Below are 22,417 nucleotides of genomic sequence, written 5' to 3' on the forward strand. Positions count from 1 at the left end.
TTTTGTTCGTTTGTTTGCTTATTTTGATTTTTGTTTGTGTGTGTTTGTGTGGATACAGAGAGAGAGAGAGGGAGGGAAGGAGGGAGGGAGGGAGAGAGAGGGAGAGATTTGTTCACATCTTTCCAGAAGAATGTACTCAACAAACTAGTACTCAATGAAGAACAGACAGAACAAAGATGCGCTGGTTAGGAGCAGTTTCATGCAGTTTACAAGACTTGCTGCCAAGACCAATGCACTGAGGGTATAGCACTGAGGGTGTAGCATCTTTGGCTACCTTTCCTGTGGTAGGAGATGGTGTGCCTCCTTGATGTTGTGGCAGTTGTATGTCTCCTGCTATAGGTGTGTCTCCAAAGCTGAGCAATCCTGGGGTGGAGCATCCTGGGCCTGGGACTGCGGGAGGGATCCTGGGTGGCCATCTTCCTCTGTGTAATGTAGGGTTGTATTGTGAATTGCTGTCCTCTGGGCATGGCACGGCCACTGCTGTCTTAGAATGAGAAGAGCCGTGACTACTTCCTTACAGGCTTGGGCCCAGATACTCTATCATGAAGGGGAGGGCATGAGTAGTTTGAGACAGTACAGTAGATACATGAACCCCTTCCTGAGGATATATGAGCTGTTAGTGGCTGTTGAAGGGGGGACATCTTCTTTAGTTGTATACCTGCTCATAAGTTGCCTCTATTGCTGTGGACTAGCCCTTACCCAGGGTAGACTAGGATGGACTCATTCCTTCTGTCTGCTGTTGATGCCCTATCTGGAAGTAATAAATGTTTGCTCAAGTATTTCTAGGAAAAATAAATGCAATAGGTGGTGTGTCTCTTTTGGGGTTTGCCACTTGATAGTGTGAATAGCTGTCCCTTCAAGCAGCTGATGGACTAGATACTTTATAGCAATCTTCCCTAAGTGGCACTTTTGAGACGGGATTCTAAAATACATTATGTTAGCAGTCCTTGTGGCTTTGCTGTGGGTGATCAGACATGCAAGGGAGGATGAGCTATCTGTCCAGAAGAATTTGTCTGAATGAGAGAAACTGGGAGCAAAAGAGATAAGGACATCATCCTCTTTAGCCTCTTACTTGGCAGAAAGAGGAGGAAAGGGGTGACGAGGTGGAAATGTTGCCTTGCTGTGTCTTACAGATGGCAGGGTGCAAGGAAAAAGTAATCAAATTTAGGTTTATGCTAAATAGCCCTTCCTGGAATCCCCAAACTTGAAATTCACTGGAACCATCAGACAGCCAGTCAGGGTGTGGGTGGGGGAGCGAAATAGAAGTGATGGAAGCTACCCTGTAGGTCCAATCTTTAGCACAGAGGAGAATGCTCACTGTTCAACACTCAGATGAGGACCTTCATAAGGGCTTAGTATGAGACGCTCTGACAGTCAGAGATGATGCTGCATCTGAGCTGTTTGGATTGGGAAGGACTCGTAAACAGGAAATGACAGAGCCTCCACAGCCAACTGGCTCCAGAATCCGTGGGACAGTGGGGTGAATGAGATCAGTCTGAGCACTGTGGAGGCAGAGTAACTGAGTAATATAATACCCATCCTCCCCCTAGGCAGAGGCTGAGTTAGTCTTTGATGGACCAGTTCTTATAAGCCATCAGGGACATGGGGTTAATGTTAGTGGAGATCCTCATGAATATCACAGTCTGGTAGGTACCAAAGGGAAGGCAGTTATCACCAGGGGACTTGGTACAGAGGACATGGTGTTTGACTCTAGATCATTGAGCCAGAGAGAAGTGTTCAGACAGAAGTTAAATCAACAGGGATCTTAGGACTGCGGGGCTTTTGCCACTTTGCTGAGCATTCCATGGTGGAATTCCATCTCTCCAATATAGAAGAGGTATTGACAGATCCACGCATGTAAGTTGAATAAGGCAAAGTAGCCAGGATTATAGGAACAGAAAGGGAAATCAGACAATGGAGCTACCTGGGTTACTTGAAAGAAAATGTAACAAGATTTGTGTTGAGCCTGGGGAGGGGATGGGGATGACAGAAAGCTAAATGCTACCCAGGTGAGCCTCTGGATGTGGGGGTGGGTGGGGGGCTTTAAACATTGAGCAAAACTTCACCCAAGATATGTGTAGGGGGTATCAAATGGGGCTGGAGAGATGGCTCATCAGGTAAGGGCACTGGCTGCTCTTCCAGAGGACCTGTATTCAACCCCAGCACTTACATGACAGCTCACAACCTCTTTAGCATCACCAGTCCCAGGTCATCCAATGCCATCTTCTGGCTTCTTTGGGTATGAAGCATGCGTGTGGTGAGGACATACATGCAGACAAGACATCCATAATTAATTAATTAAATTAATTAAAATAAAATTCAAAGGAAGTAGCTAGTAGCAGAACACTAAGTATGAGTATTAAGTTTGTCCTAGGGATGTATACTTACTCCTCTAGTAATGCTGTGTTTGTTTCTCTCCTGCAAGAAGTTATACCAGGAGTGAAAGCTTGTTCAGTCTGTTCAGGAACCAGATGTGGATGATGGAGAACCTGACAGATGTGGGGAGCCAGCACCAGTGATAAGGAGAACATGGCCTTGTATGCCCTGGCTCTGGCTGGGCCAAGCAGTGTAAGCCAGCCTTGCTCAGCTCACTGGATGCATGTGGATGCAAGGTGGCCCTACCACAGGTCCCCAGGATGAGGAGATGAAATGATACATAGAAAATTATGGTCGACTATTGTGGTGGTTTGGATAAGAATGGCTACCCATGGGCAAATGTATCTGAATAGGTAGTCATCAGGCATTACTTGGGAAGGATTAAGAGGTGTGGCCCTGTTGAGCAGGTATGGCAATATTTGGAGGAAGCATCACTAGGGGTGTGCTTTGGGGTTTCAAATGCCCAAGCCAGGTCCGGTCTTTCTCTTCCTCTTGCTTGTGGATCCAGATGTAGAACTCTCAGCTACTTCACCAGTACCATGTCTTTCTGCTTTCCCATCATGATGATAATGGATGAACCTCTGAAACTGTAAGCAAACCCCAATGAAATGCTTCTTTCCTAAGAGTTGCCTTGGTTGTGGTGTGTCTTCACAGCCATAGAGCACTGACTAAGACAATTATGGAAAGCTGGATGTGACAGTCTCCCCACTCATACTGCTACACCCAGCCTTGCTCACTGACTGGACAACTGGTGCCAGTGCTAGCATCTTTCACGTGGCATTGGAGCTTGCTAGCATTTTATTCTAACTGTGCCCTTGAAGGCTGACTCTCAAGACCAATTGGCACTTGCTTGGAGCAGATGGTGGTGGGCCTTCTGAGAGGCTGTCTATCCTCTATAAAAAGTTTTATTATATAATGCTAAACCTTGAGTATCTTACAGATTTGGAAAGGCATCTGGAAGAACAGTAAAAAAAAAAAAAAAACAGCAATTAAAGAGCGCTTATGTGAAGACACTCTGTGTGGGTGGAAGAGGCATAGCCAGAAGCCATAAGGTTACCGAATAGAATCTTCATACCAGAGGCAGATTACCACCCTATCAGTTGTTGGCCACAAAGCCCCCGAGGAGGCCCCTTAAGCCATAAATGTTATTGACATTGCTGTTGGTTGTATCCCAGAAGTAGATGGCAAGTTCTTACTGTTGAAGATATCATACACTTCGGCTCTAGGACAGAGAGGAATGAGGCTGGAGTTGGTCTGGAAACTTACCCCCTGACCCATGTCTTTTTTCAGTGCCAGAAGGTGTTATCTTATGCCAGGGGAAAATTGTTGACAGTCCTGCTGCTATTTGACCCTGTGTGCTACATCATCAATATGCCAGATAAGATGCAGCTGTGGGGGCTGGAGAGATGGCTCAGTGGTTAAGAGCATCGACTGCTCTTCCAAAGTCCTGAGTTCAATTCCCAGCAACCACATGGTGGCTCACAACCATCCATAACAGAGATCTGACTCCCTCTTCTGGAGTGTCTGAAGACAGCTACAGTGTACTTACATATAATAAATAAATAAATCTTTTTAAAAAAAAAGATGTGGCTGTGGTGCTATAGTGATGCAACTGTGATGGGTGTGACCAACTGTGATGGGTGTGGCCAACTGTGGTGGGTGTGGCCAACTGTGATGGGTGGGGCCAACTGTGATGGGTGTAGTTAACTGCTTTCTAGTGAGATTTAAGTCCTGCTGCACAGGAGAGAACTTATGTTTGGTATGTAAGTCAGAGCAAAGACTTGTTGCCAGAGAGGCTCCTGGCTCCAAGGAGGAAACTATTGCTGTTGATAAGTGAATATGATTCGTCTATCAAATTGCCTTCTAGACATTTATGTTTATATCTATAGATCACTTCTGCAGTCAGCCTTAGTTACGGAGGGAAATTTCTTTCTTTTTCTTTTTTGCAGAGTTATTAAGAGTAAGTGACAGTTGCTGTTGCATAGTGGCCCCACTAGTGAAGTGGCAGAATAACTACCTGTCCCGGTTAGTTTTTTCATCAACTTGACATGGCTAGCTAGCATCAAGTGGGAAGAGAAACCTCCACTGAGAAAACGCCTCCATCCAGATTGCCAATATGCATTGTCATAATTGCTAGCTGATAGAGAAAGACCAAGGCCACTCTGGGTGGTGCCGCTCCTGGGCTCCTGCTCTGAGTGGTACAAGAAAATGAGCTAAGTAATCTCTGAGGACCAATCCAATAAGCAGCATGCTGCTGTGGATTCTGCTTCAGCTCCTGCCCCTGGTTCCTGCTTTGAGTTTCTGCCAGGGCTTCCCTCAGTGATGGACAGCGGGCTGAGAGCTGTAAGATAGAATAAACTTTCTCCTCCCAGCTTTTGGTCATGGTGTTTATCAGAGCAGTAGAATCCCTAACTAAGACATCAGCTGTCTACAGCAACCTGTCTGAGGCTCAGGGAGCATCACAGAAGAGGAGGAGGTTAAAGCAAAACAGAGAAAACCGTGTAAGAGCCAGAAGAAGGGGTGGAGGATTGTGTGCATCTTCTTGGAATTGAATACTCTTTCCTGGGAAGAGGAGGGAGGCTTGTGAGACACAGAAAGCTAATGAGAGGTGTAGTTTATGAGACTTATAGGTGCAAGAAGTGCAGTGCCGTAAGACAAGTGAGGTGCTTTCCAAGTACACACAAGCTGTCCACCAATTGCCAGGGGGGAGTTGATACACAGGTCAGAGCTTCTCAGTGGAACTGTCAGAATGCTGTGCAGAGAATTTCAGTGATGTCTCTTCCATGTATTGCTATCTGTGCTAGGGGAGGGCTTGTTGGTGAGGCAGCCACCTTCAAGTTACCCATGCATCTGCCAGAAATGGCAGCAAACTTATTGGTTCAGCAATCGAGACTCAGGCAGGATAATTTCTTTGGCTTGTCATTGGTGCTCGGCATCAGATGGACACTTGTTCACATTTTCTGGGGAACAGTTGTGCAACACCAGGCCAAGACTAAAGGTGTGACAGCCTTAGTTGGATTCTTATTAAACAGTCCAGGAAGTCTATGCCAGCAATTTCTCAAACCTGTTTAATGATATTGACCACAGGGGTGACAATAACAACACCCCTAAATATACACCTTACGTTAGAAGTGACTGATCTCTTACCCCAGTACTTTCAGGACTGGGGTAAGAAGACAAAGGCCTTTCAGACCCTTGTCTCATCTACTCAGCCAGTGATCTAGCCTCTCAGGAGAGAGCTGACTTCCCTTCCTGCAGTGGAAGGAAGAGCCTCCTTAGCTGACTAACACTTCTGAGAATTGAGTCAATGGTCTGGCTTCACTCCACGGACCGTATGTTTCACAGAGTTTGGGAGATGCAGGGGTGGCTGAGCTAGTCCATCTGACTCCACTCCGGGCACCTCTGCAATGTGTATGTCTGAGTCCTTGGTTGCTGCAGGAATACCAGAGTTTGTTCAAGGAAGCTCTCGTCCCATGTCTGACTTTGAGGGATCACGCGGTAGGCAGGTCTGAGGGGAAGCAGCTTCCGGATGTGGTGGACAGCAGCGTTACATCTCAGACTAGAAAAAAAGAAGACAACAGCAGACAGGAAATCAGATGAGTCAACAACGTGACAGGGCTGACATTATCTCCCTTTCCTAAGATCATTTGCTCTCCTGTCCACCCGCTCTCCCCTCCTGGGACCGGGACACCTCAGAACCTTTTCTACACTCTTAGCATCATCTCCCTGGAAAGGGCCCAGCAGGCTCATTCTGGTTGCGGAGAATGGTAGAGATTGAGGTTCTGTACCACTAGGTACTGCATTTCACAGAGATCACCAATCTAAGGAATCTTGGCTTCAGCTGAGAGATCTCAGGCTGTCAGCTTGCAGGGAAGGAAATGTACTTGGGATGTAAAAGGTTGTCAGCTCTGTCTAAATCAAATCTAAGGATGGCGCATGCCCTCAGGGTAGACATAGGGGAGGGAGGGCTTCCTGTGGGGCTGGAACACTCACCTTCCGAACATTGTAGATCCAGTCGAGATAGGCCGTGACTTTGGTGTATACCCCAGGAGTACTTGGGCCCCCACATCCATGGCCCCAGCTCACGATGCCTACTACTTGCCACTTGTCAGAATGGTACATTAAAGGCCCACCACTGTCACCCTGTGGAAAGTCAGGGCAGGAGCTGCTGGAGAGGGCAAGACCATCTGTAACCCCCCACCTCACCCCACCTCACCCCATCCCTGAATTCTTCATGGCTCTGAGCATGCTCACTTCTCCACCCTCCTTCTTGTTCATATTGTTCACTGTCTGTTATTCTCGTGGGGGAAATGGCCCATCTGTGGGTGGGTTAGTTGAGGGTATGCTGCCTGCCTTATCAGAGGCTCATAAGTCACACTAGCAAGGTGAACTTAGTTTAAGTCCAGTAGTTCCTATATCTATTGACTTGCTGTGGAGTGCCTGTCTATGGTAGGTTCTGTTCTGCATAACTGGGATACAATGGACTTGAAAGAATTACTTTGCCTTCCTCAGGAAGTTTATGATCAAATGGATTGACAGAGCCAATACATGAGCAGATGACAGAAGTCAAGTAGTGAAACCTATGTTCACTGCCTCTCTCTGAGATCAGTGACACTGTGGTGTGACAGCCTGCTTGTATAACTTTGTGTGGCCACCATGAGTTCCTGAAGGGCAGACATGGTCTTTAAATCTGCCATGTTCATGGCCCACAAGGAATGCTTTAGAGACAGCTCTTGAGTGAGGATTTTAATATTTGGAGATGGAGGTAGACTGAGAAATTTGAATAAAAGTGGCTCCAAAGATCCTCTGGAGGTATGGGGTGGGAAGAAGGTACATAAGAATCATTCACAAGTCCCAGTCACTATGGAGATGGGAGAAGGCCCATGTACCAAAGCTCACCTAGCATGAGATGAGTTTTCTAATAAAGCACAGGGACAGTGAGAGGGAAAATAGAACTGGGGCCGCTGTCCGCAAAGTGGTCATAGATGATGGGGAGTGAGGGTGAATGGAGAAGGTAGCAATATCATTTTTAAATGTGAAACACCTATTTAGATTCTTACCCCTTATCTAGAACCAAATATCATCTACCCACCTAACCCTCCTTCCATCTTTCTCAGACCATGTTTCTGCCTTCCTTTATCACAAACTGAGCACAACAACCTCCGAGTGGGCATCCAGCTTATAGGGAATTACATCTCTCTAGACCTACGTCCCTTTTCATAGAGCTCCTCATGGTCTTCAGAGGACCTACCTGGCAGGTGTCCTTGCCACCCTGTGGGGTACCTGCACACAGCATCTCATCAGTCACTTCCCCCTCGTAGGCATCCTCCGCATTGCACCGTGTGCTGTCAATGACCTGGACTGACGCCTGCAGCAGCGTGTCAGACATCTTCCCTGGGAGGTTGAAAACAATGTGTTTCCCTATTCTTCCCTTTACCTCAGCCCAGATTAATTTTCTGGGCAATCGATACTTTTTGCTGCTGGGGATTTTGGTGCATGGTCAGCCAGGGTGGACTTTTCTGAAGGATATTCTTCTTTCTTATTACCACTGGGGAGGGTAGTAAGAACCCCGTGCAAGACATCTGAGGTTCTGGGTCCAAGACTCACCTCCGTTTTCCTCTGTAAAGCCCCATCCAATGACCCAGACTGGTGTGTCTGGGATGAGAACTTCGTCAGAGAAGGGCAGGCAGATAGGCCTGACTGAGCCTACCAGGAGCAGAGGGGAAGAAGATCCTAGATTAAGGATATCTTATCATTTTCTATATTTGGTGCTTTTTCATGTTGGGGATCTTACTAGTCTAAGAAAGACTAGGCTAGGTAATTCATAGAGAGAATAAACCACTTGTCTGTCAATGAGGCCCTCGGTGTCTAAACAAATTAATCTATAGCCCCCACCTTCACCTCACTCTCATGTGCTGAGCCAGTATTATTCTCTGCCCCCAAACACCCAAGTCTAGGTACTGAGCAGTCAGAGATCAACTTATGCAGACTGGGCAATTATTCTCAAGCATGCTCAAACTTGCCCACCCAACCTCACCACTGTGGTCCCTGGGAACCACAAACATCATTTGATCTGTTCACCTCCTCCCTCGCCCCGTTGTCTTCTGGCACATGCCCATGCACACACAAAGAAAAAACAAGGAAATGCTAGGTTCTTTGTTCCTGGAGGAAAACAAGCAGAGGCACACTGACACTCCAGCGGGATTATTGTGCAGGGTCTTGGGCACTAGTCAGGGGTGAGCAATGGGCCAGACAATTCTTTCAAAAGGGTCCTAACAAGTCCAAGAGCAGATGACTTTGATCTTCCAAATAGAGCAAACAGACTTGGAAGGGTCTCTGCCATGGAAGATGTGTCAGTTTGGTAGTTAGAGCAGGTCTCATAGCACCAGTGATATTGAGGTGACATATTTGTTGGGCACCCATGGACAAGCTGAACTCTTGAGTGGGAACATTGTGTATCTAAAGCTGCTTAGCAGAACCTGAGTGAGGTTAACCTGGGGGCCCTATGCCCAGGGACCACCTCCTACCTGAGAATGTGAGTGGCGCCTGCAGCTTAATGAGGGCAATGTCCTTCTCTTTGGGGTGCTGGGGATTGGGTTCAGCGATGAAGATCTTGGCCACAGACAAGGGCGGAGAGTTACCCAGTTCATTTGAGCCCGCCCTCACCTTCCAGCTGGGCACATCAAGATACTTCCTAGGGATAGAGATAGCTAGATCAGGGGGGATCCAAGCACTTAGAGGGTCTGCCTACCTAGGGCTAGGTCCCCAAGTCTGCTGATGCTTTAGGAGGTCATGGGATGATAGGGACATGAGTGGTGGAAAAAACAGTCTGAGAGCCACTCTCCTGAAGCCAGATTAGAAAAGGAGATCAGATTCTCTTTCTTCATAAAAAGTGCCCAAGGAAACTTCTAACCAGGGGGATGGGAAGGGGTTGCCCCAGTCCTGAGCCTTCATGACCCAGCAGTCTCTCCCCCCAGCCCTGTTTTTATCTTTGCATTGCCATCCATGAGTCATGAGCTTTCAAGCTTTTGTTTATTCTTCTTTAAATCAGGCACTTCCTACGTGCAGGACCTTTCCCCAGGAGGGGATTTAGTGCCTTTGTCAGTCTCAAAACAGTGTAAAACCTCTGATCTAGACCGAATCTTGAAGGCAATGATGGGGTTTATGTGATGCACGTGATCTGAAGGCCTGGTTCTTGGTACTTTTTAGATGCTGAATGAAATGGATAAAGGGAAATGAAGAAGTTCTGGTAGAGCCCCTTCCCAAAGCTTTCCCTGGCCAGCTCCCTCTCTCCTGGACTGAAGGATACTCTACACTTGGTTCAGTTTCTAGAGATAGGCAGTGACTCTAGATCTTGGTGTCATTTCCTGGAACACTTGCAAAGAGCAAAACAAGTACTTGGGAGCCCATATGTGTGGGGAGAACTTCCCTAGCATGAATGGAATGGACATGCTTTGGGGTGAGGATCCTGGGTATCTGAAACTTTCCACCCAATAGAGTTCAACCTTGGAGACCAGCACAGATTTTTCAGTACTTAGCAAGGACATCATGGCTGGTGTCTCATTGCATGAAGACTGGTCCCTAGAGATGGTTTCCAGGGGATACGGGGAGGGGCACAGGTACACAATCAGGAAACAAGGCTGGCTCCCTGCATGGCCTCTCTAGCTTCCTCGTTGCACTTACCTGAAGCAGTGGGCTGCTGTGAGGATCCAGTGGGGATCCAGGATGCTCCCACCACAGACGTGCTGATTGTTGTACTGGATGCTGACCTGCCACGGCCAAGAGTCCACAGGGGCCTCCACCCCACCCACCACACGAGGAGTCTTCAGGCTCTTTCCACAGTCTGGACTCATTTGGGAGGGATGAAAAGGCCAGTCAGCTTTCTGTGGAGGGGCTGCCTCCCACAGGACCCCTGGAGCAGGGCCCTCAGGAATGATATGGGAAGAATGGGAGAACTTACCCATACAGGCTCTGAATCATTTGTGGGAAGATAGCAAGCATGACACCACAGGCTTCCCTGAAAACCCCCTCTAGTTTGTGTTTAGGAATTTAGATGTTTGAACACGGATGTGATCATTGTGCTGGGAATTTATCATCATCAAACCAAACAAGGGCATGGAATCATAAATTCTGAAAGCCCTGCCCAAATGGACAGTCCCTAGAAGCTCCCCACTAAATAAACAGACACTCACAAGCTACCTCAGTATCAGGGAATAAGCACATTCTAGGAACTGGGTCTCTTCCTTTTGTTAAGGGAGCTGCCCATTGGCCACCCTGTCTTCTGATCCACCTTTTACATATGACCTTTGAACTTGAGTTAAGAATTTCAGTGTCAGGGCTGGAGAGATGGCTCAGTGGCTAAGTGTGCCTCCTTCTCTTCCAGAGAACTGAGTTTGGTTCCCAGTACCCACAACAGGCAGCTCACAACTGCTTCTAACCAGTTCCAGAGGATCTGATGCTTCCTACTGGTATCCACAGGTGCTGCAGGCACATGCACATACCTGCCCCATAATTAAAGATAAAACAAACCCAAAACTAAAACCTCCAGTGCCATTTCTCTGCCCTGTTCTGTGCCTCTCTGGTCTTTTGGACACTCCCTAACATGATGGTCTTTCCAAGGAGCCCCCACCCACCCCTTTCCCACCATCTCTCCCCGTGCCTGGCCCTGTGCCTGCCAAACACTATCTGATCTGACCCTGCTTTCAACTTGCTCTGTGCTCACTCACTCAAAGCTTCTTGGTTGGCAAGATAAGGGTCTACACTCTTATGGACTGCTTCTGTCCAACCAGTGACCTGCTTGGAACTCTCTGGAAGAGCTGGGCTATGGTTTGAGTGTACCTCCCCAAAGGAGGTGGCTTAGCCCTCAGTATGGTGGTGATAAAGCGATGGGTTCTTTAAGAGGTGAGGCCTAATGGCCCTTAGGTCATCAGAGTAGCTGCCCTCTGAAGGGGATAAAGTAGTTTTCTATGATCCCTGAGTGTCTTTGAGAACTTAGGACAAGATAGAGCCCACTCTGCTGTCTGGTTTCTTGTTTCACCCACATGCGATCGCATGATCCACCACCCAGCATTAGGCCAGCACTTGAAGCCAAACTAAGATGGCTTTCTGGTCTTAGACCTCTGGGTTCTAAAACTGTAAGCTAAGCAAAACTTCTTTATGACATTGTCCTGCCTCAGATATTTCAATACAGCAATAAAAATCTAACACATTCAGGTCACGAACTGAGAGCAGATGGCAGAAGGGAGTTCTTGGCATTAACCACTTGAAGGAACTCTGATCTCTAAGTCTAAGGTTGGCCTCAAACAGTGGGACTTAGAGACCAGGAGACAGAGCAGTAAGGATGAAGGTCTTTCTTCCTGACCATTGCTGGCCTAGGCCCCAGACTCTCAGAGGTAGGGTGAACTCACCAAGGCAATGCAGGGAAATCAGGGAGCTTGAGAGGCAGGATCTGAAAGAGAGACATGGGGCCCTGTGGCTTCTGCTTTTCCCTTGGCTGGGAGGCTGAAACAGCCTTTGCGAACTGCTAATTCAACCCCATCCCCCAATACTGCAGAACCCAGGAACTTTCATCATGAAAGTGTGTAGAACTGCATTAATACTCAGTGTGGCTCAACTTAATGCAACACTCCTGTTGCTGTGTATGCGCCTACAACATATGGAGTCCTGACCAGCGCAAAGCCAGTCTGGGCTCCTGTCCTTTTCAAGAATTACTGGGTTAAGGCTCTGTCCAGCGTCCTGAATGCCTGCTCCTGGAGCCTCCGCAGCTCTGTAGCAGATTTTGTTTTGAATCAGCTGTGCTCTAATGTGGGGTGATGAGGTGAGGGCTGGAGAGCCTTCTTTGGAGCGTTAGAATGTGGTGCTTTGGCCTGGGGAAGTGATGGAAAAGTACAAAGCTACTTTCAGGCTCTTGACTACCAGGCAACTCATTAGGGAACATGAAGTAGCTGTGGAAGGTGTTAATCTTGACAGTTCAGGGAGAGAGAAGGTCACTGTTCATTCCTCTGCCTTTGAGCAGGGCAGTTCATGTTGTATTAAAGAGAAAGGCCAACAGGAAATACCCCCTGAGCCTAAAAATGTCCCTGGACATTTAATGAGCTGCTTGGCTAGTTCTTCCCAGTTGTCTGGCCTGTGTTCCCCTTGCTGCAACCCCGAGCCGCTTTCCAGTGTTAGTTAGCCTCTGTAGGTCAGAATGTATCTGGTCACTCACCTGCTTCCATTCTGCACCTGAAGTTCCTGGCTGTTCCCTGTGACTTGAGCGACAGCGAGGTTCTGGTCTGGGCCAATCTCCACTGCTCTGAAAGTGGGTTGGCTGTGGTAGGAAGAGTGAACTGTGAGCTGGGTCAGAGGCTGGAATTGGATGGCAGAAAGAGCCCCTGCTCCCAGAGGAGGGGGGCACAGGTTAGTGGGGCATGGCCTGCTGGCTTTGCTGAATCACAGGAACACTCCAACATCAAGGGCAGAACTCAGCCCAAGGCAGGCTGCTGTGGCCTTGTTTTCCTGGGCAGGGACTCCTGGCCCAGAAGCAGAGCTCTGCAGAGGGATAGGGGCCTGCTTTCCTCACATCCAGCTCTGTCCCTATCTCAGATGCTCCAGCATCTCTTTAGGTTCACATTAGTGGGAGCAAAGAAGCCAAGGGACCCACATGAACTCCTGTTTCAGCATGGATAGAACTGGAGTGTGGATATTTGGTTTTCCATATAAGGGGTCTGCAGACAGAAGAAGCCTGGATCTATTCTTACAAGAGTCCAGATGGAACTTCCTGAAGCTTGGACCACCCTCTCCCTTCTTTTCTGCTAAGCCATGTTTGTCTTCTTTCAAACCCTGTATCCAAGTTTTCCTCTTCCAGGAAGCCTTCCTTAACTACTCTGTTCTCTGGCTCTTTCTTCACTAAATTTTCATCTTCCAAATTTTCTCCTTCTTCTCCAGTGGGGTCAATCCATGTCCCTGGCTGGCTAGTCCACACTCAGATAGGACTGCAACACTTCCTTGGTGAACCAGGTGCTAGATCTGGGATGATCAGAGTCTGTCTAAGGAGTCCCCAAGAATTAAGTTCTAATATGCTGAATCTGACACCATAAAATGATGCATGAGCCAGGTGGTCCCTGACTCTTACACTGAGATCTGAGCAGAAAGCTCTGACCCATAAGGAGAGAGGAAGCTGTCAGTAAACATGCCCAGCAAAGCTAACCTGCGCAGTGATGTAATGAACTTTGATACCTAAAGCTGAAGAGGTCAGGTGGTGCTTTCTGGTGCTTCAGTGCTTTCTAGAAGTGTAGGAAACCTGGGAGTCTACCACTTTAAGAACCTCAGGAAACTCCCGGTTTCATAACTGAGACAGCCTGCTGCATCTGGTCCAGCTGACGCTGCAGTGGGCTGGACTGCAAAGGAGGAGGGAATGACTGCAGGGGAAGTAGGGGACAGCAGGTGCTGAGCATTCTGTCCTTGGAAATGAGGTGACAGGTGTCCCCTTTCTAGAGGGTGCTAGGAGTTCTCCTCCTCTGGAGGGAGGGAAGAGAGCAGGACCTTTATAAAAAGGGGGCAGATGGACAGAGGCCATATGGATTCATACTGGCTGCCCAGAACATCTATTGGACAAAACCTTGAGGCTGCTTTAGCTTTAGGGATCTATGGAGAGAACTCTGTGATTGATGGGCAATGTCTGTCTAGCAGCCTGCCTTGTCTCTGGACTCAGTTTCTTAGAGTCCTGAGGAAGTTCAGCCTGCTAGGGAGAGTGTGATCCCTATCTGCAGCAGATTACCTGGGTTCCTTTCAGGTAGGTTCCCAGAGGGATCAATTCTTACTTTCCCTTCCCTCACTGATGAAGCCTTTTGAGTAGAGAGAATTCGCTGTACAAAGAGACGCTCATGGTGTCCAGGAATCGGGTTGTGGCAGGTACAGATTCCATCCGTCTATCTCCCAGCTTCTGCCTGAGCAAGCTGCTTATTCTCTGAGAGCCCACTTCTAACACAGATTTAATAATAACCATGCTTTGAGCTTTCTGCCAAGATCAAATGAATATAAATATATATAATGCTAATTACCCTTCACATACCTTCCATCCACTCCAGATTTGGACCTGCTTCTGCACTTCCCTGAGAGAGCTGGGACTCTGGTGATGGGCCACAACAGAACCAGGCTAGTCCTTGCTATTTTTGTTTTCAAGTGCAGAGAATGGAACCCAGGGCTTTGCACGTGCTAGATAAGTGCTCTACCACAGAGCAACACCCCCAGTCTTCCTTCCTGCTACATTTTAACCTAGATGACTTTGCATATGAAACTTGTTTTTGTGTTATGGTGGGGGAAGACTTCTCACAAAAGGGCAAAGAAGAGGTAGTTGGGGAGAAAAGAAATCTCTTATGAGATTGACATTGGTAACCCTGAGGAAACTGAGGCTAGGGGATTATCTTTATGCTCCTTGTTAATGAAAGCATTGGGATTCAAACACGGTTCTGTATGAATCCCATCTCTGTGTTTTTAGGGAAAAAGAATAGGAAATAAAGAAGGGAGGGAGAGAGGGAGGATAGAAGAAAGGCAGGCAGGCACAAAAGAAGGAAGGAAAGGAGGGAGGGAGGGAGGGAAGGAAGGAGGGAGGGAGGAAAGAGAAAGGTAGGCAGAAAAGTTGCTGGCATGAGGTGACAGCCTCCTATGGCCCTGGTTGAGTACCTGTCATAGCCCATCTGTCTACAGGCTGTCTTGGCCAGGGCTTCTGTGAAGTTGTCGAAACAGGCTGAGGCCCAGGTCCTTGTGGCTGCATCCAGCACCTGCAGGGTGGATCTGTCCTTGGAGAGTCGGACTAGGAGGGAAGGGGCCTGGATCAGCTGGAGGGTGGGGCCTCTCCAGCCCAGTCCCTTAGAACTATTGTGAGAGCAATCCCCTCCCTCACTGCTGCTCCCCAACTCAGAACTGAGGACACATTCAACCTCAAGGGAAGTTCTTCCAGTTGACTAGAGCCTAATTTGGATGGCAGCTGGGGGGTGGTGATGGTGATCAACTGCCCAGGGACAATGATTGACAGCCTTTCTTTTTGTTCAGATAGGTATCAGCTTTGATGACCAGTGACATATTGCTTTATCATGGCCTACATAGCTTGCCCAGTTTGGGGAAACATCTCAGCCAGGGACCTGGTAGCTTCTCTATGAAAGGTCAGAAAAGAGTTGGAGTGAGAACCTCTATTGGTATTAGGATGGCAGGCATCCATAGGCATTTGACTTCACTAGTTAAGAGTCAATGCATGGGAAGTCACTCAGCCCTGCCCCTCAAAGGGTCTTATTAACTATCTTCTGGGATAAGTGTTAGCGGGTCAATCCAAGCTAGAAGAGCCCAGCTTTTATTCTTGAGACACTTGCTTTTCCATTACCTCCCTCTGTCCTGTTCTTCAGTATGTCCATGAGTGGAAGGGTGGCTGGCTGACTGGCTGGCTAAAAGACATGGTGTCAACATTTCTAGTCTCCTGGAGTTATCAAAGAGGAACCTTCAAGGTCATACACTCTAGAAAGGCGGCTACAGCCAGCATAGTATCAGCAACATTCCCTTATTCCCTCAGACCATTAAGCTCTTCCTGAGAGTGTGTCCTGTACAGTGCTGGGATCTAATGTAGATGTGTTACTGCCCTGCTCCTGGGGACCTTTTCTACCAGGGCTAGACACTGACAAAGAAGGGGGGCAAAGACCACATCTGAGCAGACATCCCCCACTTCCCTGGACTCACCTGCTACCCCAGGCTTCTCAGGGAAGTTCTTGACACACTGTTCTTCATCTTCCCCTGAGGCACAATCAAGGTGGCCATCACACAACTGGCCCCTCTGAATGAAGGTCAGGGGGTTTCCGCAGATGAAGTAGTATTTATCCAGAATCACCTTGACTGAAAGGTACATTAGAGAGGGGTAGAGTGGGTTGGGGTCAAGTAGGTGGTTGGGACAGAGAAGGGCTGCTCTTTCTGAAAGTTAGGCTGGCTGGAGGCAGGCAGCCACAGTGGTGGCACACGCCTTTAATCCCAGCACTTGGGAGGCAGAGGCAGGTGGGTTTCTGAGTTCGAGGGCAGCCTGGTCTACAGAGTGAGTTCCAGGACAGCCAGGACTATACAGAGAAACCCTGTCTCAAAAAAAAAAATTCTTTAGTGTGTATGGGCATGTGTGTTAGCACCTGTGTCCTTGACTGGAGATCAGAGAACAACTTTTGGGAGTTATTTTCTTGTGTTTTGTTACAGTAGCAGAAAGCTAACTAACACAACTGCATCAAGTTGGGACAACTAAGGTCGAGAAGAAATGATTTGGGGTTTTATACATCTCATAACCACTCTGGGCTCTCAAGGATCGAGGTGGTGTCTGACTTGTGAATGCCTGCTGTTACTACAATGAGGACCTGGGGTCCCATCTCAGCCTCTGTTCCTGCTTGCCTTGCCTGGGTTTTGAACCTCAGTGTCCAACTGTAGAATTAAGGGTTCAAGCAGATCTCTGTGTGCCATCCTGTGGGTGGTGTCTGCTGCCAGTGCAATGTCATCTGAGCTCTAAGTAAGGTTCCCCAAGGGCAAGCCATGCCGAGGTTGTACAGGCAACTATACGCCCTGGGTCCCAGCTCTGCCTGCTACAAGATCTTGATTTTTAATCCAGGGTCTTCACATAAGGCTTCTCATTGCTGTTCATGATGCTTAAAGGCATTTCATACTTGAGGGGCTCAGTAGATTTCCTTCTGGGCACACAGGTTCCATGGGGAGCTACGATCCCCATCCCTGACTCCTACGCTTGTCTCCTATGCTCAGCTCCCTGCTGTGAAAGTGGTGGTTGGTCCCTGCTGTAACTCTGGAAATCATCATTGCAGAGTGTGCTATCTAAGATGACATCAGGGTTCATGAAGACCGAGCTGGGGTGAACAGAAGGTTCTACCTGCCCGGTCATCTTCCCTAGTACCTCCTCTCCCTCCGATCTCTACGGGCAGAAATACTCTCTAGCCTGACAGATAGTAGGGTTGCACAGACACCCCATCCAGCCCCCTCACCCTGCTCCTCCACCAGCTGTCAGTTTGCAGAAGATGGGAAGGAGGCGGCTGGGGGTGGGCACCTCTGCCACTGCCTGTGTGGGTTTGGAATGGGTGCCACGTGTATAGCAACCATCTGGAAGAGAAACCATCTGGGAGAACTGGGGGATGCACTCACCTTCCCCTTGCACTTAGAAGAAGGCTCCCCCCAAAGCAGAGGTGGATACATGAGGCATGAGGATTCATTTACACACACCCCCCTCAAAGCTTTGTGCAGATCACCTGCCTATCACTGTGTATGGGAGGACTGGTGAGGGCAGTGGCTGGCTGAGGGGGTGAGGGTGAGAATGGGGGTGCCCGTAGGGGAATGGAGTGGGGTGAAAGCTGTGTGGGGCTGTAACTCACTGAGAAGGGCCACAATCACGAGGGCTATCAGGCTCAGCAGCACTGCAATGATGGGGATCCCCACCTTTTTGAAGGTCTCCTGGGGCCTTCGGGGTTTGTGCAAGGAAGGGAGATCTGCAAGGAGAAAGACAGAGGGAGGAGCACTCAGAACCCAGCCCTGCCAAGGCCCATAGCCCTCTGCCCCTGGCCTGTGTCAGGACACCCTGGAGACAGTTTGGTGGGGATTATTCTTACAGGCAAGGCTGAGCTTTATGAACCTGTCTTCTCCCATCTCCCTTCCTTCACCCAAATCCACCTATCTTTCATAACCATTTCTTAAAGAAGCTGGCAGTTCCTGCCACCTCCCCTTGTCTTGCCCTACCTTGCACAAGATGTCATTCTTGCTGGGTCTGACCTGTATCTGCCCTGGGAGGGGCCCAAGCTCGTCATGCATGTACTTGGGCACTTACCATGATATATATGAAATGCTATCATTTATCCTGTCCCATTCTTGAATATATCAATACATAATTGTATTTGGGGGGTATAGTGTAACATTTCATAATGATAAGATCAAGGTAATTACTGTTCATTGTGTAAGACATTTATTTCTGTGCATGTGAGGGGAACATCCAGAATTCTCTCACTAGCTCTTCTGGGACATCAAGTATTATGAGCTGAGGTTAGCCTCCAGTGTTGTAGAACACTAGGCTTGACCCCTATCATTCCTTCACACCTCTTTACTCCGGTTGCTTTACTGATCTTTTTTTCTTAAGGGCAGGAGAGTGAGATCATGTAGTTTAGGCTAGCCTCATGTTCTATATGTAGACCAGGATGACCTTGAACTTTTGATCCTCTTGGTGCTGGGATTTGAGGCATGTACCACCACTACTGGTTTCTGCAGTGTTGGGTATGCAACCCAGGGGTTTATGCATGTTAGGCTAGCATTCTACAAACTGAGCCCCATCCCTAGCCCACTGCCTTAATTCTTGCCTCTCCGCACAGTGAGGGTATAGCAGAGTTTTGATAAACACTTTTGAGTTATTATTATGTATTTTGATGGCTCCACCTCCAAGTTAGTCCAACACACAGCAAGTCCCCAGCATGGTCCTTGTCTTTAAGGAGATTAGAGTCTGGGGGAAGAAGCAAACAAGACAAATGGCAGTCCACCAAGTAGAAGAAGGTAGAGTAGAGACATCGCCTGGGGAATGCTGGGAAAGGCTTCCTGAACAGGTGGTACTTTGATACATGAAGAAACAGGGAACGGAGGCTCTGGGGACAGTTCAGACCCAGGCATGGAGTGGGTACTGTGAGTATCTAGTGTCTGAGTATGAAGTGGGCCAAAGCCTGTAGGGAGGCAGGACAACAAAGTCCTTTTGTGGAGACGTGAAAACCAGACTAGGGTTTAGCATATGTCCTGACAGCACTGAGAAGTCACTGAACACTTTGAACAAAAGAGGGTGTGTGATGAGACTGTTGCCTAGAGAGGATTCACTCATTGTCAGGGAGGAAGAGAGTTGAAATGAAAGAGTTTGGGACCAGGGAGTTCACATCGGAGGCTCCCATTGCCTGAAAATTGTAAAACGAACGAACATACAAACAAGAAAACAAGCAGTAACGCGTTTGCTTCACACAGTGCCATAGTTGGTATCTGAAATGATACAACAGGCTCATAGTTTTGAATGTTTGGTCCCCAAATGGTGATACTATTTTGGAAACGTCTAGAAACTTGGAAACTTAAGGCTTAGCTGGAGAAAGTAGATCCCCGGAGGGTTTATATTTGGGAGTCTACTTTTTAAATTTCCTTTGATGTATCTCATTTTTGGCAACATCATGTGAATTGCTCTGTTACACTCTTTCATGGACTGAAACATTCTGGAACTATTTCAGAATGAGTCTTGTGTCCATGAAGTTGTTTGTGTCAGGTGTATCGGTCACAGTGACACAAAAGAACACATGGGTAGCCAAGGCATGACAAGGTTGGGAAAAGTCCTCAGTTGGCATCAGAGGCAGGTTCTAGGTCTCTTCAGATCCCTTTTCCTCAGCCAATAAGGAGGCATTTGGGGTCTTTCTCCCAAGGGGGGCTGGGCAAGAAGCATGAGAGTGTCAGAAACCTAGAAAGCAGTAGGCAGGCTCTCTCCTGCTTTCACACCTACATGGCTCACCTCATCTTCTTCCAGCCTTTCTTTCAAGTTTCCTCTATGTGAGCCCACTCTGGATTTTTCTGTTTAGGATGAGACCACCGTGCATTTCCCATCTTCCCCTCTTGCCTGCTTTTGCTCTAAAACACTTATCACCTCTGACCTACTTTGGCATGTTTTCTGTCTCCTCCCACCCCTCCTTGAAGCCACCATGAAGACGGTGTCTTTTGTGCACTTCTGAGTCTCCAGTGCCTAGAGCAAAGCCCATGACAGGCACCCAACTAGTATCCACAAAATGGGAAAGGATCCACCCTTGGCTCTGTTCTCTTAGGCGCATCCTGTCTGCCCTTCCCCCAGCTCCCACTTTATCCTGTCTCAGATAGTGCCAGTCATGTGTCTGGCTCTACCCACTGTCCTCTGCTCAGCTGAAACTCAGGCTGATGTCTGCCAGGGTCCAATGCCCCATAGATGATGGTATCAATGACTGTCGATAAGAGAGCACAAACTCTGTGCCTCTCTAATAGAGAGTTTTAACTGTACAGAGGCCCAGTACTGAGGATGTGAATGAGACATGGTATGGCCTGGCACAAAGCAGATTATCAACAATACTAGCTGGTCCTGTTTTTAAAGTCCTCACACCAAGTCTTCAGAATTATTCTGTTCCCGTGGCTACGGACACATCAATATTTTGTTCAGTCATCCATACATGATTTGCTTCCTGGTCACCTACTTCTGGGGACACGAGGTTGATTTGTTTTCCTGGTTAGTGAACAATCTATTGGATTGTGTCCAGGCCCAAAGCTGTGTCCTGCCTGTTCTCAGGGAAGACCTGCTTCCCTTCTCTGGAAGGGATGTTCCTCAGAATGAACTTAGCTAAAGTTTAGAAATGTTCTCTATGCATGTGGTTGTTCCTTCTGTCTGTTTGTCCTGCCCATTGCTTCTAGATAGAGTTTCCAGGAAGGTGGTTTTTCCCCTGTCCCTTCCCTCTTGAGTGACAACAGGGACTCCTGTTGTCACATTATCTTCTGGACTTTAGTACTCTGAACTTTCTATGCCATGTAATTGACTTCATTTACTAACTCAAATGGACTTCACTGCTAATTCAGCACACATACACACACATACACACACACACACACACACACACAGAGAGAGAGAGAGAGAGAGAGAGAGAGAGAGAGAGAGAGAGAGAGAGAGAGAATGTCACATCCACAGGCTGAATGACCTGAGTGTTATTCCTGAGCTCTTGGACTCAGAAGCTCAGATCCTTACCCCCACCCCCACCCCCACTCCTGCCTGTGACCAGCTGACTCATCTAGCCTGGTTTATACAGTGTTCCCCATCACTTGAGCAGCTGCACAGTCTCTCCTTTCAGCTTCCTCTCCACTAGGTGTTCTGGTTTGGCAGTTCTTGGGTTTGTTCATTGGGTGAGGCACAGGAAGAGCCACGGGAAGCCTGGTGCTCTTTGGGGACTCTGTGGTCTACTGTTACATTAACTCCAGAGTACAAAGGAGGTACTGTTTCTACTCCCTGAGTTATTGTTTCTGGTTATTATTAACTTGTGGCTCAAATAAGACGTTAACATGAGTGAGATTGCCCATTGACGTATGGACGTGATCCCTATTCATTTATCTTGCCGATGTGAAGGTTATCAGAAGGAGGTATTCAAGAAAATATAATAGGAGGGGTAAAACCCTTAAAACTTGGATCTTACTTATTCACTTATCTGCCTCCTTTAGTCAGGACTCCACAGCTATTTTCTTTCCTAACAGTAAAACACCAGTGCTCCGAATTCTTGGTGGCATGAACTCCATGTGACCAAGGTCTACGCTGTGTTATTGCTGCTGCTGCTGCTCAACCCAACTCCATGCAGATCAGGGGCTGGCACAGAGTAGACTGTGGAGTCACTGTACTTGGTCATTAGGCCTGCTGGTCATATTTCCCAGAGACCAAGCTTTTTTTGGGCAGGGGGAACAAATCCTGGAATGTATGAGTACTTAGTATTTTTCATTGAAGGATGGATGGATGATAGGCTGAGGTCACACATAGCATTGGCACAATGGTGGCTCACTCAGTAGCTGAGATTCAAAGGCCTGGGTATGTGAACTTACCACGATTGTTCAGGGGTTGGCCACTCTCTGGCTCCTGCAATGGAAGGGAAAATGCTGAGTTAAGTGAGGGAACCTCTGGGATCCAGGCTAGCAGTGCTTGCTTATCTTCTATATTCTTCCTGCCATGTCTAAGCTACCGGCTGAAATGAAAAATTCACCCATACCCCTACTTGACCTGGCTCAATTGCTTTGCCACTTGTAGAGACAAGTTAGGAGTCTCAGAAACGATTGGCTGCTGGGCTGTTGTCTGTATTGCTTCTCCCTTTGTCAATCATTTGCTTATTTTTACATATATTGTATTTTTGTAGAAATGAGTAAAGGGGATGCTTAAATGTCCAATAGTGTTAAAAGATGTTCACTGTTGTTATTCATTACATAAATATAAGTTCAGGCTTCAGTGAACTCTTTCTCTCTTTCTCTCTCTCTCTCTCTC

General features: G+C 47.9%; 1 protein-coding gene across 1 annotated transcript in view; it reads right to left on the reverse strand.

Annotated features, from left to right (window-relative positions):
• Positions 1–5,425: 5,425 nt before the first annotated feature.
• Positions 5,426–22,417, reverse strand: part of Tmprss4 (transmembrane serine protease 4) — a 32,067-nt gene continuing 15,075 nt past the window's right edge. The window contains exons 2-13 of the mRNA XM_031345457.1: positions 21,985–22,018; positions 17,754–17,867; positions 16,084–16,236; positions 15,040–15,169; positions 12,584–12,685; positions 11,784–11,824; positions 10,060–10,219; positions 8,904–9,070; positions 7,984–8,082; positions 7,628–7,770; positions 6,370–6,519; positions 5,426–5,935 (exon numbers count right to left, since the gene is read on the reverse strand). Of these exons, the coding sequence (XP_031201317.1) occupies positions 5,924–5,935; positions 6,370–6,519; positions 7,628–7,770; positions 7,984–8,082; positions 8,904–9,070; positions 10,060–10,219; positions 11,784–11,824; positions 12,584–12,685; positions 15,040–15,169; positions 16,084–16,236; positions 17,754–17,867; positions 21,985–22,018 (1,305 nt within the window). The 3' untranslated portion in view covers positions 5,426–5,923. The remainder of the gene's footprint in view (positions 5,936–6,369; positions 6,520–7,627; positions 7,771–7,983; positions 8,083–8,903; positions 9,071–10,059; positions 10,220–11,783; positions 11,825–12,583; positions 12,686–15,039; positions 15,170–16,083; positions 16,237–17,753; positions 17,868–21,984; positions 22,019–22,417) is intronic.

The sequence above is a fragment of the Mastomys coucha genome, unplaced genomic scaffold, assembly GCF_008632895.1.
Source record: "Mastomys coucha isolate ucsf_1 unplaced genomic scaffold, UCSF_Mcou_1 pScaffold23, whole genome shotgun sequence".
In the NCBI taxonomy this organism is placed as follows: domain Eukaryota; kingdom Metazoa; phylum Chordata; class Mammalia; order Rodentia; family Muridae; genus Mastomys; species Mastomys coucha.